Source organism: Salmo salar, chromosome ssa13 (genome assembly GCF_905237065.1).
Source record: "Salmo salar chromosome ssa13, Ssal_v3.1, whole genome shotgun sequence".
Classification (NCBI taxonomy): Eukaryota; Metazoa; Chordata; class Actinopteri; order Salmoniformes; family Salmonidae; genus Salmo; species Salmo salar.
The window spans coordinates 27502629-27517971 of NC_059454.1; the positions used below are offsets into that span (position 1 = coordinate 27502629).

Consider the following 15343-nt stretch of genomic DNA (forward strand, 5'->3'; position numbering starts at 1 on the left):
GATGAAAGCAGGTTCACACTGAGCACGTGACAGACGTGACAGAGTCTGGAGACGCCGTGGAGAACGTTCTGCTGCCTGCAACATCCTCCAGCATGACCGGTTTGGCGGTGGGTCAGTCATGGTGTGGGGTGGCATTTCTTTGGGGGGCCGGACAGCCCTCCATGTGCTCGCCAGAGGTAGCCTGACTGCCATTAGGTACCGAGATGAGATCTTCAGACCCCTTGTGAGACCATATGCTGGTGCGGTTGGCCCTGGGTTCCTCCTAATGCAAGACAATGCTAGACCTCATGTGGCTGGAGTGTGTCAGCAGTTCCTGCAAGAGGAAGGCATTGATGCTATGGACTGGCCCGCCCGTTCCCCAGACCTGAATCCAATTGAGCACATCTGGGACATCATGTCTCGCTCCATCCACCAACGCCACGTTGCACCACAGACTGTCCAGGAGTTGGTGGCTGCTTTAGTCCAGGTCTGGGAGGAGATCCCTCAGGAGACTATCCGCCACCTCATCAGGAGCATGCCCAGGCGTTGTAGGGAGGTCATACAGGCACGTGGAGGCCACACACACTACTGAGCCTCATTTTGACTTGTTTTAAGGACATTACATCAAAGTTGGATCAGCCTGTAGTGTGGTTTTCCATTTCAATTTTGACTCCAAATCCAGACCTCCATGGGTTGATAAATTGGATTTCCATTGATTATTTTTGTGTGATTTTGTTGTCAGCACATTCAACTATGTAAAGAAAAAAGTATTTAATAAGATTATTTATTTCATTCAGATCTAGGATGTGTTGTTTAAGTGTTCCCTTTATTTTTTTGAGCAGTATATTTCAAGGCCTACCTTCAAACTCAGTGCCTCTTTGCTTGACATCATGGGAAAATCAAAAGAAATCAGCCAAGACCTCAGAAAATAAATTGTAGACCTCCACAAGTCCGGTTCATCCTTGGGAGCAATTTCCAAACGCCTGAAGGTACCACCTTCATCTGTACAAACAATAGTACGCAAGTATAAACACCATGGGACCACGCAGCCCTCATACCGCTCAGGAAGGAGAAGCGTTCTGTCTCCTAGAGATGAACGTACTTTGGTGCGAAAAGTGCAAATCAATCCCAGAACAACATCAAAGGACCTTGTGATGATACTGGAGGAAACAGGTACAAAAGTATCTATGTCCACAGTAAAACGAGTCCTATATCGACATAAACTTAAAGGCCGCTCAGCAAGGAAGAAGCCACTGCTCCAAAACCGCCATAAAAATGCAGACTACGGTTTGCAACTGCACATGGGGACAAAAATCGTTCTCTTTGAAGTAATGTCCTCTGGTCTGATGAAACAAAAATAGAACTGTTTGGCCATAATGCCCATCGTTATGTATGGAGGAAAAAGGGGGAGGCTTGCATGCCGAAGAACACCATCCCAACCTTGATGCATGGGGGTGGCAGCATCATGTTGTGGGGGTGCTTTGCTGCAGGAGGGACTGGTGCACTTCACAAAATAGATGGCATCATTAGCAAGGAAAATGATGTGGATATATTGAAGCAACATCTCAAGACATCAGTCAGGAAGTTAAAGCTTGGTCGCAAATGGGTTTTCCAAATGGACAATGACCCCATACTTCCAAAGTTGTGGCAAAATGGCTTAAGGACAACAAAGTCAAGGTATTGGAGTGGCCATCACAAAGCCCTGACCTCAATCCTATAGAAAATTTGTGGGCGGAACTGAAAAAGGTGGGAGGCAAGGAGGCCTACAAACTTGACCCAGTTACACCAGCTCTGTCAGGAGGAATGGGTCAAAATTCACCCAACTTATTGTGGGAAGCTTGTGGAAGGCTCCCCGAAACGTTTGACCCAAGCTAAACAATTTAAAGGCAATGCTACCAAATACTAATTGAGTGTATGTAAACTTTTGACCCACTGGGAATGTGATGAAAGAAATAAAAGCTGAAATAAATCACTCTCTACTATTATTCTGACATTTCACATTCTTAAAATAAAGAGGTGATCCTAACTGACCGAAGACAGGGAATTTTTACTAGGATTAAATGTCAGGAATTGTAAAAAACTGAGTTTAAATGTATTTGGCTAAGGTGTATGTAAACTTCTGACTTCAACTGTATATACCTTGGTGACAAGGTGAGGGTAGAGCTGTCAGGCCTGTGATGTAGTGTGTGTTTATAGATGTGTGTATAGGTGTATTACCTTGGTGACAAGGTGAGGGTAGAGCTGGCAGGCCTGTGATGTAGTGTGTGTTTATAGATGTGTGTATAGGTGTATTACCTTGGTGACAAGGTGAGGGTAGAGCTGGCAGGCCTGTGATGTAGTGTGTGTTTATAGATGTGTGTATAGGTGTATTACCTTGGTGACAAGGTGAGGGTAGAGCTGGCAGGCCTGTCTGATGCCTGTCTCTATCTCCTGGTCGGGGTTTAGTTGCACCTGTGACACGTCAGGCTCCTTTTCCACGAAGTGCAGCAGAGACTCCACCTCCCTCCGCGTGAACGACAGCACCGGGTTCAGGTCATCCACCACTCGGTCTTCAGAAAGGAGGGATGGATGGAGTCAAGAAAGGGGGTAACACTGTATGTCTAGGGCAGGGGTGGGCAACTCCAGTCCTCGAGGGCCTGATTGGTGTCCCAGTTTTGCCCCAGCCCCAGCTAACACACCTGACTCCAATAACCACCTAATCATGATCTTCAGTTTAGAACGCAATTTGATTAACCAGCTGTGTTTGCTAGGGATGGAGAAAACGTGTGACACCAATCAGGCCCTCGAGGACTGGAGTGTCCCACCTCAGGTCTAGGCCATCAACAGCTGCATGAAAAGGTCTCTGCGTGTGACATGAAATGTGGCATAGAGCATACCCTGGCCATGTCTATTTTATTTTTACATTTATTTAAAAAAAAATACAATTCTAAGAGTGTGGGCCTTCCCTTTTTGTGTATACAGTATAGCTGACCGACGTGTTACATTTTTACATTTTAGTCATTTAGCAGACGTTCTTAAGACGCTCTTAATCAAACCCACAACCCTGGTGTTGCAAGTGCCATACTCTACCAACTGAGCCTAACAATGGCAAACCATGTCAAAGTGCACTTGGAGTGCACTTAGCCTGAGAGGAGTCTGACAGATCACAGGACTGCTGCACTTCGCAGCACACACGCTGTTTTGCATGCTAGTGAAGTGGACTGGGCTGGCTGAAGTGCCCTAAACAGGGTAGGCTTGTGGTAAGAGTAGATTCAAAATAGTGAAAGCAGATGACCATGTAATAGTAGGCCTAGTAGACATGGCTGGAGGAAGCAGAGTAGTAGTCTGTATGAAGTCAGGATCCATTCTATTCTGTGTTTGTTTGGTTCGCTGGTTACTCACCGGACATGCCCTGCTTGGAGATCTGTCGGTCGTAGATCTTCTTCTCCAGGGTGAAGTCACAGACCAGGCGGTAGATGTGGCAGGGTTTCTTCTGGCCGTAGCGGTACACCCGACATACGGCCTGGGCGTCGTGACAGGGGTTCCAGGAGGCATCGAACACCACCACACGGTTAGCCCCAATCAGGTTCACCCCCAGACAGCCAGCCCTGAGGATGGGGAGAAGCACACCTCACTGACCTGATGTGTGTGTGTGTGTCATATATAGAAATATATACATATATAATATATATAGAGGACTTTGTGCGTGTGTGTGTGTATATATACATACACACACACACACACACACACACACACACACACACACACACACACACACACACACACACACACACACACACACACACACACACACACACACACACACACACACACTTGAAGTCGGAAGTTTACATATACCTTAGCCAAATACATTTAAACTCAGTTTTTAACAATTCCATTTTGCCACAACATTGGAAGTATGCTCATTGTCCATTTGGAAGACCCCTTTGCGACCAAGCTTTAACTTCCTGACTGATGTCTTGAGATGTTGCTTCAATATATCCACATAATTTTCCTTCCTCATGACGCCATGATGTCATTGTGGCCGAACAGTTCTATTTTTGTTTCATCAGACCAGAGGACATTTCTCCAAAAAGTATGATCTTTGTCCCCATGTGCAGTTGCAAACCATAGTCTGGCTTTTTTATGGGAGTTTTGGAGCAGTGGCTTCTTCCTTGCTGAGCGGCCTTTCAGGTTATGTCAATATAGGACTTGTTTTCTGTGGATATAGATACTTTTGTACCTGTTTCCTCCAGCATCTTCACAGGGTCCTTTGATGTTGTTCTGGGATTGATTTGCACTTTTTGCACCAAAGTACGTTCATCTCGAGGAGACAGAACGTGTCTCCTTCCTGAGTGGTATGACGGCTGCGTGGTCCCATGGTGTTTATACTTACATTTACATTTTTACATTTAAGTCATTTAGCAGACGCTCTTATCCAGAGCGACTTACAAATTGGTGCATTCACCTTATAATATCCAGTGGAACAACCACTTTACAATAGTGCATCTAAATCTTTTAAGGGGGGGGGTTAGAAGGATTACTTTATCCTATCCCAGGTATTCCTTGAAGAGGTGGGGTTTCAGGTGTCTTAGTACTTGCGTACTATTGTTTGTACAGATGAACGTGGTACCTTCAGGTGTTTGGAAATTGCTCCCAAGGATGAGCCAGACTTGTGGAGGTCTACAATTTATTTTCTGAGGTCTTGGCTGATTTCTTTTGATTTTTCCATGATGTCAAGCAAAGAGGCACTGAGTTTGAAGGTAGGCCTTGAAATACATCCACAGGTACACCTCCAATTGACTCAAATTATGTCAATTAGCCTATCAGAAGCATCTAAAGCCATGACATAATTTTCTGGAATTTTCCAAGCTGTTTAAAGGCACAGTCAACTTAGTGTATGTAAACATCTGACCCACCGGAATTGTGATACAGTGAATTATAAGTGAAACAATCTGTCTGTAAACAATTGTTGGAAAAATTACTCGTGTCATGCACAAAGTAGATGTCCTAACAGACTTGCCAAAACTATAGTTTGTTAACAAGAAATTTGTGGGGTGGTTGAAAAACGATTTTAATGACTCCAACCTAAGTGTTTGTAAACTTCCGACTTCAACTGATATATATATATATAGAGGACTGTGCATGTGTGTAAATGAGGGTTTGTGTTTGTAACTAGTGTGGTTTCTAGTGTGACTATACATAAGTATGATTACAAACAAATGATAATTATTTCTACCAGTGTGTTCCTGTGAAGGTCTTTTACCTGGTGGACAGCAGAAAGATCAAGGCGGAGGTGTTGGACGGGTCGTTGAACTGGTTGATGAGCCTCTCTCTCTCTGAAGCAGATGTGCTCCCATCCAGTCCTAAGGAGACAAACCATAAAAAGGAAGCCAATCCCTTTCTCGAACACACAACAACAACCAGTTTTTACCCAAGGGCTTCATACACAGAATGATGGCGAGATATCAGTATCCCCAGCAGGTGGCAATAGTCAATGTAAGTCAACGGGAAAAGTGGCACCATGGGATTGGGGAGGCTGAATACATTTGTATAGCTTCAGTAAAAGACACCACTGGACAAATGGAGTCACAGAGACGTGGTGACAACGGTGGTTGTCATGGGAACAGGGACACTTACTGTAGTAGTTGTGGTTGCGGACCCAGTTTTGGTTGTAGCCCTCTCTGGCGCTGCCCGCCAGTATGGGCCTCTTGGCCAGGAACTCCTCGATGACTGACAGGGTGGACAAACTCTGACTGCACCAGAAACAGTGGAGGGAGGGATACGGTGAGGAGGGGTGCTTGGAAATTACAGTGAAACTAATTTAACCATTTGAGAAGTTTGTCTGTCTGTGCTTCGGCCTTAGTCTTTGTGGAATATGTTGCATTGCAACAGTTGTTTTAAAGGAACTGAAAGGGAAACTTGAAAAACTTAAGATCAAAAGAGTAAAACAACTGTGATGTTTCTGTGCCTACCTGAACACCAGGATCTTGTCTCCCTTCCTCACACTCTCGTCGATCAGGTGGAACAGCAGGACCATCTTAGCAGAGTTCTCTAAGAGCCCGGGTTTATAGTCAGACATGATCTCCTTCGCCTGAGAGAGAGAGATGAGGTAACAGAACAGTTGTGTAATTGTAGTGCACAGTTTAGGGTAATAACCTGTTTTTACTGAAACCTACGACAGTATCCGTTCTGAATGGCCCTCAAGTTGTTTTCCAACCGTCATAAATCCATGATGACTCAACCCCCTGCCACTTAAACTGAATGGAAAAACAAAAAACATGGTAGTGAAGTGTGGCTGCGTACCCATTCGTAGGTGATGACCTGGTTGGCCTTCTCCTGCAGAGCGTTGAGACTCAGCCCTCCGATGCTGTTGGGGTCCTCCGGGGTCTTGCCCTTCTCGTAGGGGGCTGGGCAGCGGGCGTGGCCGTTGGTGATGTCATCCAGGTCCAGGTCCTGCTCATTGGCCAGATTCTCCTTCTGCAGCGCCTCGTACAGCACGTCTGGGTGGTTCCAGATCTGGTAGAGGAAGACATTATTCCAACATTAGGATGACGTCTGAATGAAATGTGGACATGTAGTACACAGCATGTGACATACAGCACATTGGGAAAGTATTCAGACCGCTTGACTTTTTCCACATTGTTACGTTACAGCCTTATTCGAAAATGGATGAAACAGTCCCCCCCCCTCATCACTCTAGTGTGTAGTGTGTAGATTGATGAGGGGGAAAAATGATTTAATCTTTTTTTTTTTACGTAACAAAATGTGGTCTGAATACTTTCCCAATGCACTGTACATCACATGCTGTGTACATGTCTACATTTCATTCAGACGTCAGCCTAATATTGTTATAATACCACATTATTAAAATCTGAACTATTACATTTACATAAGTATTCAGACCCTTTACTCAGTACTTTGTTGAAGCACCTTTTGCAGCGATTACAGCCTCGAGTCTTATTGGGTATGCCGCTACAAGCTTGGCACACCTGTATTTCGGGAGTTTCTCCCATTTTTCTCTGCAGATCCTCTCAAGCTCTGTCAGGTTGGATGGGGAGCGTTGCTGCACAGCTATTTTCAGGTCTCTCCAGAGATGTTCGATCGGGATCATGCCCAGGCTCTGACTGGGCCACTCAAGGACATTCAGAGACTTGTCCTGAAGCCACTCCTGCTTGTCTTGGCTGTGTGCTTAGGGTCATTGTCATTCGCCCCAGTCTGAGGTCCTGAGCGCTCTGGAGCAGGTTTTCATCAAGGCTGTTTTACTGAGGAGTGGCTTCTGTCTGGCCACTCTACCATCAATTCCTGATTGGTGCAGTGCTGCAGAGATAGTTGTCCTTCTGGAAGGTTCTCCCATGTCCACAAAGAAACTCTGGAGCTCTGTCAGAGTGACCATTGGGTTCTTGGTCACCTCTCTGACCAAGGCCCTTCTCCCCTGATTGCTCAGTTTGGCTGGGCGGCCAGCTCTAGGAAGAGTCTTGGTGGTTCCAAACTTCTTCCATTTAAGAATGATGGAGGCCACTGTGTTGTTGGGGACCTTCAATGCTGCAGGAATGTTTTTGGTACCTTTCCCCAGATCTGAGCCTCAACACAATCCTGTCTCAGAGCTCTACCGACAATTCCTTTGACCTCATGGCTTTGGTTTTTGCTCTGACATGCACTGTCAACTGTGGGACCTTATATAGACAGGTGTGTGCCTTTCCAAATCACAAGTGAATTTACCACAGGTGGACTCAAGTTGTAGAAACATCTCAAGGATGATCAATGGAATCAGGATGCACCTGAGCTCCATTTCGAGGCTCATAGCATAGGGTCTGATTACTTATGTAAATAAGGTATGTTTTTATTTGTTCTTTTTTTTCAAACATTTCTAAAAACCAGTTTTGCTTTGTCATTATAGGGTATTGTGTATAGATTGACAAGGATTTTTTATATTTAATCCATTTGAAGAATAGGGCTGTAACGTAACAAAATGTGGAAAAAGTCGAGGGGTCTGAATACTTTCTGATTGCACTTCACATATTTATTTCACTCCTGTGTATGACAAAACAGACACAGACAGGCATGCACACCTTGCAGCACACGCAGAAGGCCTTGAGTGGGTTGAGGCTGAGCCAGCCGCTGTTGCCTGCCTCTCTGAAGCGGTTCATAAACTCAGTGTAGAGGGCCCTCTGCAGGGGAGACAGACGCACCATGATCACATGCTCTTCCTTGGAGGGGAGCTGGTCTCTCAGCACGTTATGGCCACGCCTGGGAACAAACACAACCAGAGCTAGACCACAAATATTTATGCCTTATAGATCTCTTCTACATTCATGAACAAACACAACCATTATCAGACTTCAACTAGAATATCCATTGAAAGTACTTTTTCGTCCAGGAATAGACTGGGGTGGCAGGTAGGCTAGCGGTTATAGAGGTGAGCCAGTAACTGGAGGGTTGCCAGTTCAAATTCCGGGTCCGAAAGGAAAAATCTGGCGGGTAATGCGCTGGCAATCAGAGGGTTGCTGTTATCAACATCCTAGATGCCTTTGCCTGCCGTTGTGTCCTTGAGCAAGGCACTTACCCCCCACAACAACAGCTCCGCAGGCGACCAGTGTGGCAGCACTGCACCTCTCCAAAAACCCTGTATGTATGCATGTGTGTTTACGGAGGGGCTGGGTAAAAGCAGAAGTCGAATTTCAGCTGGACCTTATGTGTAATTGACCAATAAAGTAATCTTAAGAGTTAATCGGAGAGGGGGAAACTTACCTATAAAGTATAAAGAGAATACTGTAGTAGCAACAGTTCATGTGGGTTATAACCAGCTCTCATTCTCACCTCTGGACGAAGCCTTCCAGCAGGCTATGGAGGATATGACTTCGGTATCTCATCAACCGAACGTCCTGAGGCGTACTGTCCACACACTGCCCGTTCAGAATGGGCCTCTCAAACATGTTACTGAACTCCTGCCTGGTGCCCAGGAAGTCAGGCCTGACAAAGTCCACCATGCACCAGTACTCTATCAGGTTGTTCTGGAGGGGGTATCCTGTTAGGACCACGCGTCTCCGGGTACGAATGTTCTTCAGGGCCTGCGAGGTGCTGGCGTGGCAGTTCTTAATGCGGTGGCCCTCGTCACAGATCACCACGTCCGGGCCTGGGCGAGACAGGGCCTTCTCTATGTCTTCAGGAGGGTAGAGGAATGTCAAGTTAGAGCTATTTCAGGAACAATGGAAGTCCAACCAGTCCCAGATTGCCTAGTTAAATGAAGGTTAAACAAAATAAAAAAGCCATGAAGGTAGCAGGAAGCATTTACCTTATGTTCCATTAATCTAAGTGACTCATGTTAATGGAGTGACTCGTGATGGAGTCATACTAAATTGATGTCGTGACTGGGTAACTGGAAAACCATGCACTCGTACACACATCCTGGAGCACATGAAAAATGTCTAACAAAATCTTAACCTGTTAGGGCTAGGGGGCAGCATTTGCACGTCTGGATAAAAAAAATGTACCCGATTTAATCTGGTTACTAATCCTACCCAGTAACTAGAATATGCATATACTTATTATATATGGATAGAAAACACTCTAAACTTTCTAAAACTGTTTGAATGGTGTCTGTGAGTATAACAGAACTCATTTGGCAGGCAAAACCCTGAGACATTTTCTGACAGGAAGTGGATACCTGATGTGTTGTATTGACTTTAAACCTATCCCATTGAAAAACACAGGGGCTTAGGAATATTTTGGCACTTCCTATTGCTTCCACTAGATGTCACCAGCCTTTACAAAGTGTTTTGAGTCTTCTGGAGGGAGATCTGACCGAACAAGAGCCATGGAACGATGATGTCCCATTAGACACCTGGCGCGCGAGTTCATGTTGGGTACCCTCGTTCCAATACGTTATAAAAGAGTATGCATTCGTCCACCTTGAATATTATTCATGTTCTGGTTAAAAAAGGCCCTAATGATTTATGCTATACAACGTTTGACATGTTTGAACGAACGTAAATATATTTTTTCCCCTCGTTCATGACGAGAAGTCCGGCTGGCTTAGATCATGTGCTAACAAGACGGAGATTTTTGGACATAAATGATGAGCTTTTTTGAACAAAACTACATTCGTTATGGACCTGTGATACCTGGAAGTGACATCTGATGAAGAGAATCAAAGGTAATGGATTATTTACATAGTATTTTCGATTTTAGATCTCCCCAACATGACGTCTAGTCTGTATCGCAACGCCGTATTTTTCTGGGCGCAGTGCTCAAATTATTGCAAAGTGTGATTTCCCAGTAAGGTTATTTTTAAATCTGGCAAGTTGATTGCGTTCAAGAGATGTAAATCTATAATTCTTTAAATGACAATATAATATTTTACCAATGTTTTCTAATTTGAATTATTTAATTTGTGACGCTGACTTGACTGCCGGTTATTGGAGGGAAACGATTTCCTCAACATCAATGCCATAGTAAAACGCTGTTTTTGGATATAAATATGAACTTGATAGAACTAAAAATGCATGCATTGTCTAACATAATGTCCTAGGAGTGTCATCTGATGGAGATTGTAAAAGGTTAGTGCATCATTTTAGCTGGTTTTATGGTTTTGGTGACCCTGTCTTTGACTTGACAAAACATTACACACAACTCTTGTAAATGTACTGTCCTAACATACTCTAAATTTATGCTTTCGCCGTAAAACCTTTTTGAAATCGTAAAACGTGGTTAGATTAAGGAGATGTTTATCTTTCAAATGGTGTAAAATAGTTGTATTTTTGAAAAATTTGAATTTTGACATTTATTTGGATTCAAATTTGCCGCTCTTGAAATGCACCTGCTGTTGATGGAGTGCACCACGGGTGGCACGCTAGCGTCCCACCTAGCCCATAGAGGTTAACTAACATGGGTTCTAACAAAGGGTTAAACTATAGGATCACTCATAATCCAAATGTGCAGATGACCTTGGTTTGATGAAAGAAAAACTGCCATAAGCTGCTGGTTTGAAAACTCTGAAAAGCTCAGGCCATGACTGACATAAGTGTCGATTGACAGGTGTCACTCTGAGGTGACCTTTTTGACCTACTGACCTTTGAGGAGCTCCTGCTGCCGGTCCTCTTCGTCCAGGTCAATGACCACTGGTCCTTGGGGCTTCTTGGACTTCTTCTTCCGGCCCGCCACAAAGCTCTTCTTCAGAGACAGCAGGCGGTACATCTCATACCCCATCAGGAGCACACCGCCATCCAGCGACCAGTCAGAGATAACCTTCGCTCTGCTGGCCGTTGTTCTGAAAGAGAGCAGAGAGAGAGAAAAAGAGATGAGAGAAGAGAGCGAAAGAAAGACAGCACATCAGTGACAATGTTCCACACATAACAGCACAAGCATGTAGAGACATATTATTTATTTATCTTTATTTAACTAGGCAAGTCAGTTAAGAACAAATTCTTATTTACAATGTCGGCCTAGGAACTGTGGGTTAACTGCCTTGTTCAGGGGCAGAATTACATATTTTTACCTTGTCAGCTCGGGGATTCGATCTAGCAACCTTTCGGTTACTAGTCCAACGCTCTAACCACTAGGCTACCTGCTGCCCCAGTGTATATACTTAAAGACGACCTGCATTATATCTTAATCAAACCTTGTTGCTAAAGGTCTTGATAGTTGATGTACTTTAAATGCCTTACGTACTTCATGTAGTTACACACCTGGGCGATAGATGAGTCATGTTTGTACATTTATTTTTAGAGACAGATCCCTGGCAGTTGTGTGATAGAAGCAGAGCTTCTAGTCACTCACAAACACAAACCATGATCATGGCTAAAAGGCTTCAGCTTTGAAATTGGAGGTAGTGGGATATCCCTGTTCCCAGAGAGGACGGGAAACTTACTTGTGCTCGTCATTCAGGATGTGGACCTTGTAGATGCGCGGGGAGAAGTGGGCGGGGTTGATGTCTGCAGGTAATCCCTCAGAGGAAGGGACCCAGAGGTTAAACTCAGCCAGCCAGTTCTGTAACGTGTTGACCTGTAGCGAGAAGGGTAGCGAGCGAGAGAGAGAGGGGTAGTGAGAGAGGGGTAGAGAGAGAGAAAAAGGTTCAGAAGTAGAGAGCGAGAAGAGAGAGTGCGAGAGAGAGCGAGCGCGAGGTAGAGAGAGAGAGAGCGAGGTAGAGAGAGAGCGAGGTAGAGAGAGTACAAGAGAGAGAGCGAGGTAGAGATAGAGTGCGAGAGAGAGCGCGCGAGGTAGACAGAGAGCGCGCGAGGTAGACAGAGAGCGCGCGAGGTAGACAGAGAGCGCGCGAGGTAGACAGAGAGCGCGCGAGGTAGAGAGAGAGAACGCGCGAGGTAGAGAGAGAGAACGCGCGAGGTAGAGAGAGAGAATGCGTTAGGGAGAGAGAGAGCGAGCGAGGTAGAGAGAGAGAGAGCGAGCAAGGTAGAGAGAGAGAGCGAGCGAGGTAGAGAGAGAGCGAGCGAGGTAGAGAGAGAGAGAGAGCGAGCGAGGTAGAGAGAGAGAGAGCGAGCGAGGTAGAGAGAGAGAGAGCGAGCGAGGTAGAGAGAGAGAGAGCGAGCGAGGTAGAGAGAGAGAGAGCGAGCGAGGTAGAGAGAGAGAGAGCGAGCGAGGTAGAGAGAGAGAGAGCGAGCGAGGTAGAGAGAGAGCGAGCGAGGTAGAGAGAGAGAGAGAGCGAAGCGAGGTAGAGAGAGAGAGAGAGCGAACGAGGTAGAGAGAGAGAGCGAACGAGGTAGAGAGAGAGAGAGAGAGAGCGAGCGAGGTAGAGAGAGCACGCGAGGTAGAGAGAGAGCAAGCGAGGTAGAGGGAGAGAGCGAGCGAGGTAGAGGGAGAGAGCGAGCGAGGTAGAGGGAGAGAGCGAGCGAGGTAGAGGGAGAGAGCGAGCGAGGTAGAAGGGAGAGAGAGCGCGAGGTAGAAGGGAGAGAGAGCGCGAGGTAGAGGGAGCGCGAGGTAGCAAGCGCGAGGTAGAGAGAGAGGTAGAGCGAGAGAGGTAGAGCGAGAGAGCGGTAGAGAGCGAGCGGTAGAGAGAAACAGAGATCGGTAGAGAGAGAGAGCGGTAGAGAGAGAGAGGGCAGTAGAGAGAGCGGTAGAGAGAGAGAGAGCAGTAGAGAGAGCGGTAGAGAGAGAGAGAGAGAGAGCGCGGTAGAGAGAGAGAGCGCGTTAGAGAGAGAGAGCGGTAGAGAGAGAGAGCGGTAGAGAGAGAGAGCGGTAGAGAGAGAGAGAGAGCGGTAGAAAGAGAGAGAGCGGTAGAAAGAGAGAGAGCGGTAGAAAGAGAGAGAGCGGTAGAAAGAGAGAGAGCGGTAGAAAGAGAGAGAGCGGTAGAGAGAGAGAGAGCGGTAGAGAGAGAGAAGCGGTAGAGAGAGAGAGCGGTAGAGAGAGAGAGCGGTAGAGAGAGAGAGCGGTAGAGAGAGAGCGGTAGAGAGAGAGCGAGCGAGCGGTAGAGAGCGAGCGAGCGGTAGAGAGAGAGCAGTAGAGAGAGAGCAGTAGAGAGAGAGCAGTAGAGAGAGAGCAGTAGAGAGAGAGCAGTAGAGAGAGAGCAGTAGAGAGAGAGCAGTAGAGAGAGCGAGCGGTAGAGAGAGAGAGCGGTAGAGAGAGAGAGCAGTAGAGAGAGAGCGGTAGAGAGAGAGAGCAGTAGAGAGAGAGCGGTAGAGAGAGAGCGGTAGAGAGAGAGCGGTAGAGAGAGAGCGGTAGAGAGAGAGCGGTAGAGAGAGAGAGCGGTAGAGAGAGAGCGGTAGAGAGAGAGAGCGGTAGAGAGAGAGAGCGGTAGAGAGAGAGAGCGGTAGAGAGAGAGAGCGGTAGAGAGAGAGAGCGGTAGAGAGAGAGAGCGGTAGAGAGAGAGAGGGCAGTAGAGAGAGAGAGGGCAGTAGAGAGAGAGGTAGAGAGAGAGGGCAGTAGAGAGAGGGCAGTAGAGAGAGAGAGCGGTAGAGAGAGAGAGAGAGCGAGCGAGGTAGAGAGAGAGCGAGCGAGGTAGAGAGAGAGAGAGAGCGAGCGAGGTAGAGAGAGAGAGAGAGCGAGGTAGAGAGAGAGAGAGCGAGCGAGGTAGAGAGAGAGAGAGCGAGCGAGGTAGAGAGAGAGAGAGCGAGGTAGAGAGAGAGAGAGAGCGAGCGAGGTAGAGAGAGAGAGAGCGAACGAGGTAGAGAGAGAGAGCGAACGAGGTAGAGAGAGAGAGAGAGAGAGAGAGAGCGAGCGAGGTAGAGAGAGCACGCGAGGTAGAGAGAGAGCAAGCGAGGTAGAGGGAGAGAGCGAGCGAGGTAGAGAGCGAGCGAGGTAGAAGGGAGAGAGAGCGCGAGGTAGAGGGAGCGCGAGGTGCAGCGCGAGGTAGAGAGAGAGGTAGAGAGCGAGCGGTAGAGAGAAACAGAGATCGGTAGAGAGAGAGAGCGGTAGAGAGAGAGAGGGCAGTAGAGAGAGCGGTAGAGAGAGAGAGCAGTAGAGAGAGCGGTAGAGAGAGAGAGAGAGAGAGCGCGGTAGAGAGAGAGAGCGCGGTAGAGAGAGAGAGCGGTAGAGAGAGAGCGGTAGAGAGAGAGAGAGCGGTAGAAAGAGAGAGAGCGGTAGAAAGAGAGAGAGCGGTAGAGAGAGAGAGCGGTAGAGAGAGAGAGCGGTAGAGAGAGAGAGCGGTAGAGAGAGAGAGCGGTAGAGAGAGAGAGCGGTAGAGAGAGAGAGAGCAGTAGAGAGAGAGCAGTAGAGAGAGAGCGGTAGAGAGAGAGAGCGGTAGAGAGAGAGAGCGGTAGAGAGAGAGAGAGAGCGGTAGAGAGAGAGAGAGAGCGGTAGAAAGAGAGAGAGCGGTAGAAAGAGAGAGAGCGGTAGAGAGAGAGAGAGCGGTAGAGAGAGAAGCGGTAGAGAGAGAGAGCGGTAGAGAGAGAGAGCGGTAGAGAGAGAGAGCGGTAGAGAGAGAGCGGTAGAGAGAGAGCGGTGAGAGAGCGAGCGGTAGAGAGAGAGAGCGGTAGAGAGAGAGCGGTAGAGAGAGAGAGAGCAGTAGAGAGAGAGCAGTAGAGAGAGAGCAGTAGAGAGAGCGAGCAGTAGAGAGAGAGAGCGGTAGAGAGAGAGAGCAGTAGAGAGAGAGCGGTAGAGAGAGAGCGGTAGAGAGAGAGCGGTAGAGAGAGAGCGGTAGAGAGAGAGCGGTAGAGAGAGAGAGCGGTAGAGAGAGAGCGGTAGAGAGAGAGCGGGAGAGAGAGAGCGGTAGAGAGAGAGAGCGGTAGAGAGAGAGAGCGGTAGAGAGAGAGAGCGGTAGAGAGAGAGAGCGGTAGAGAGAGAGAGCGGTAGAGAGAGAGAGCGGTAGAGAGAGAGAGCGGTAGAGAGAGAGAGGGCAGTAGAGAGAGAGGTAGAGAGAGAGGTAGAGAGAGAGGGCAGTAGAGAGAGGGCAGTAGAGAGAGAGAGCGGTAGAGAGAGAGAGAGAGCGAGCGAG

At 47.3% G+C, this 15343-nt stretch overlaps 1 protein-coding gene across 3 annotated transcripts in view; it reads right to left on the minus strand.

Annotated features, from left to right (window-relative positions):
* The window catches only part of LOC106566793 (helicase ARIP4), a 112452-nt gene that overhangs the window by 8748 nt on the left and 88361 nt on the right, over positions 1-15343 (minus strand). For all 3 annotated transcript variants that reach the window (XM_014135186.2, XM_014135187.2, XM_045693095.1), the window contains 10 exons: positions 11828-11961; positions 11031-11227; positions 8779-9121; positions 8031-8208; positions 6265-6477; positions 5934-6052; positions 5599-5714; positions 5225-5324; positions 3361-3566; positions 2353-2528 (listed from right to left, as the gene is read on the minus strand). In XM_014135186.2, the coding sequence (XP_013990661.2) occupies positions 2353-2528; positions 3361-3566; positions 5225-5324; positions 5599-5714; positions 5934-6052; positions 6265-6477; positions 8031-8208; positions 8779-9121; positions 11031-11227; positions 11828-11961 (1782 nt within the window). The remainder of the gene's footprint in view (positions 1-2352; positions 2529-3360; positions 3567-5224; positions 5325-5598; positions 5715-5933; positions 6053-6264; positions 6478-8030; positions 8209-8778; positions 9122-11030; positions 11228-11827; positions 11962-15343) is intronic.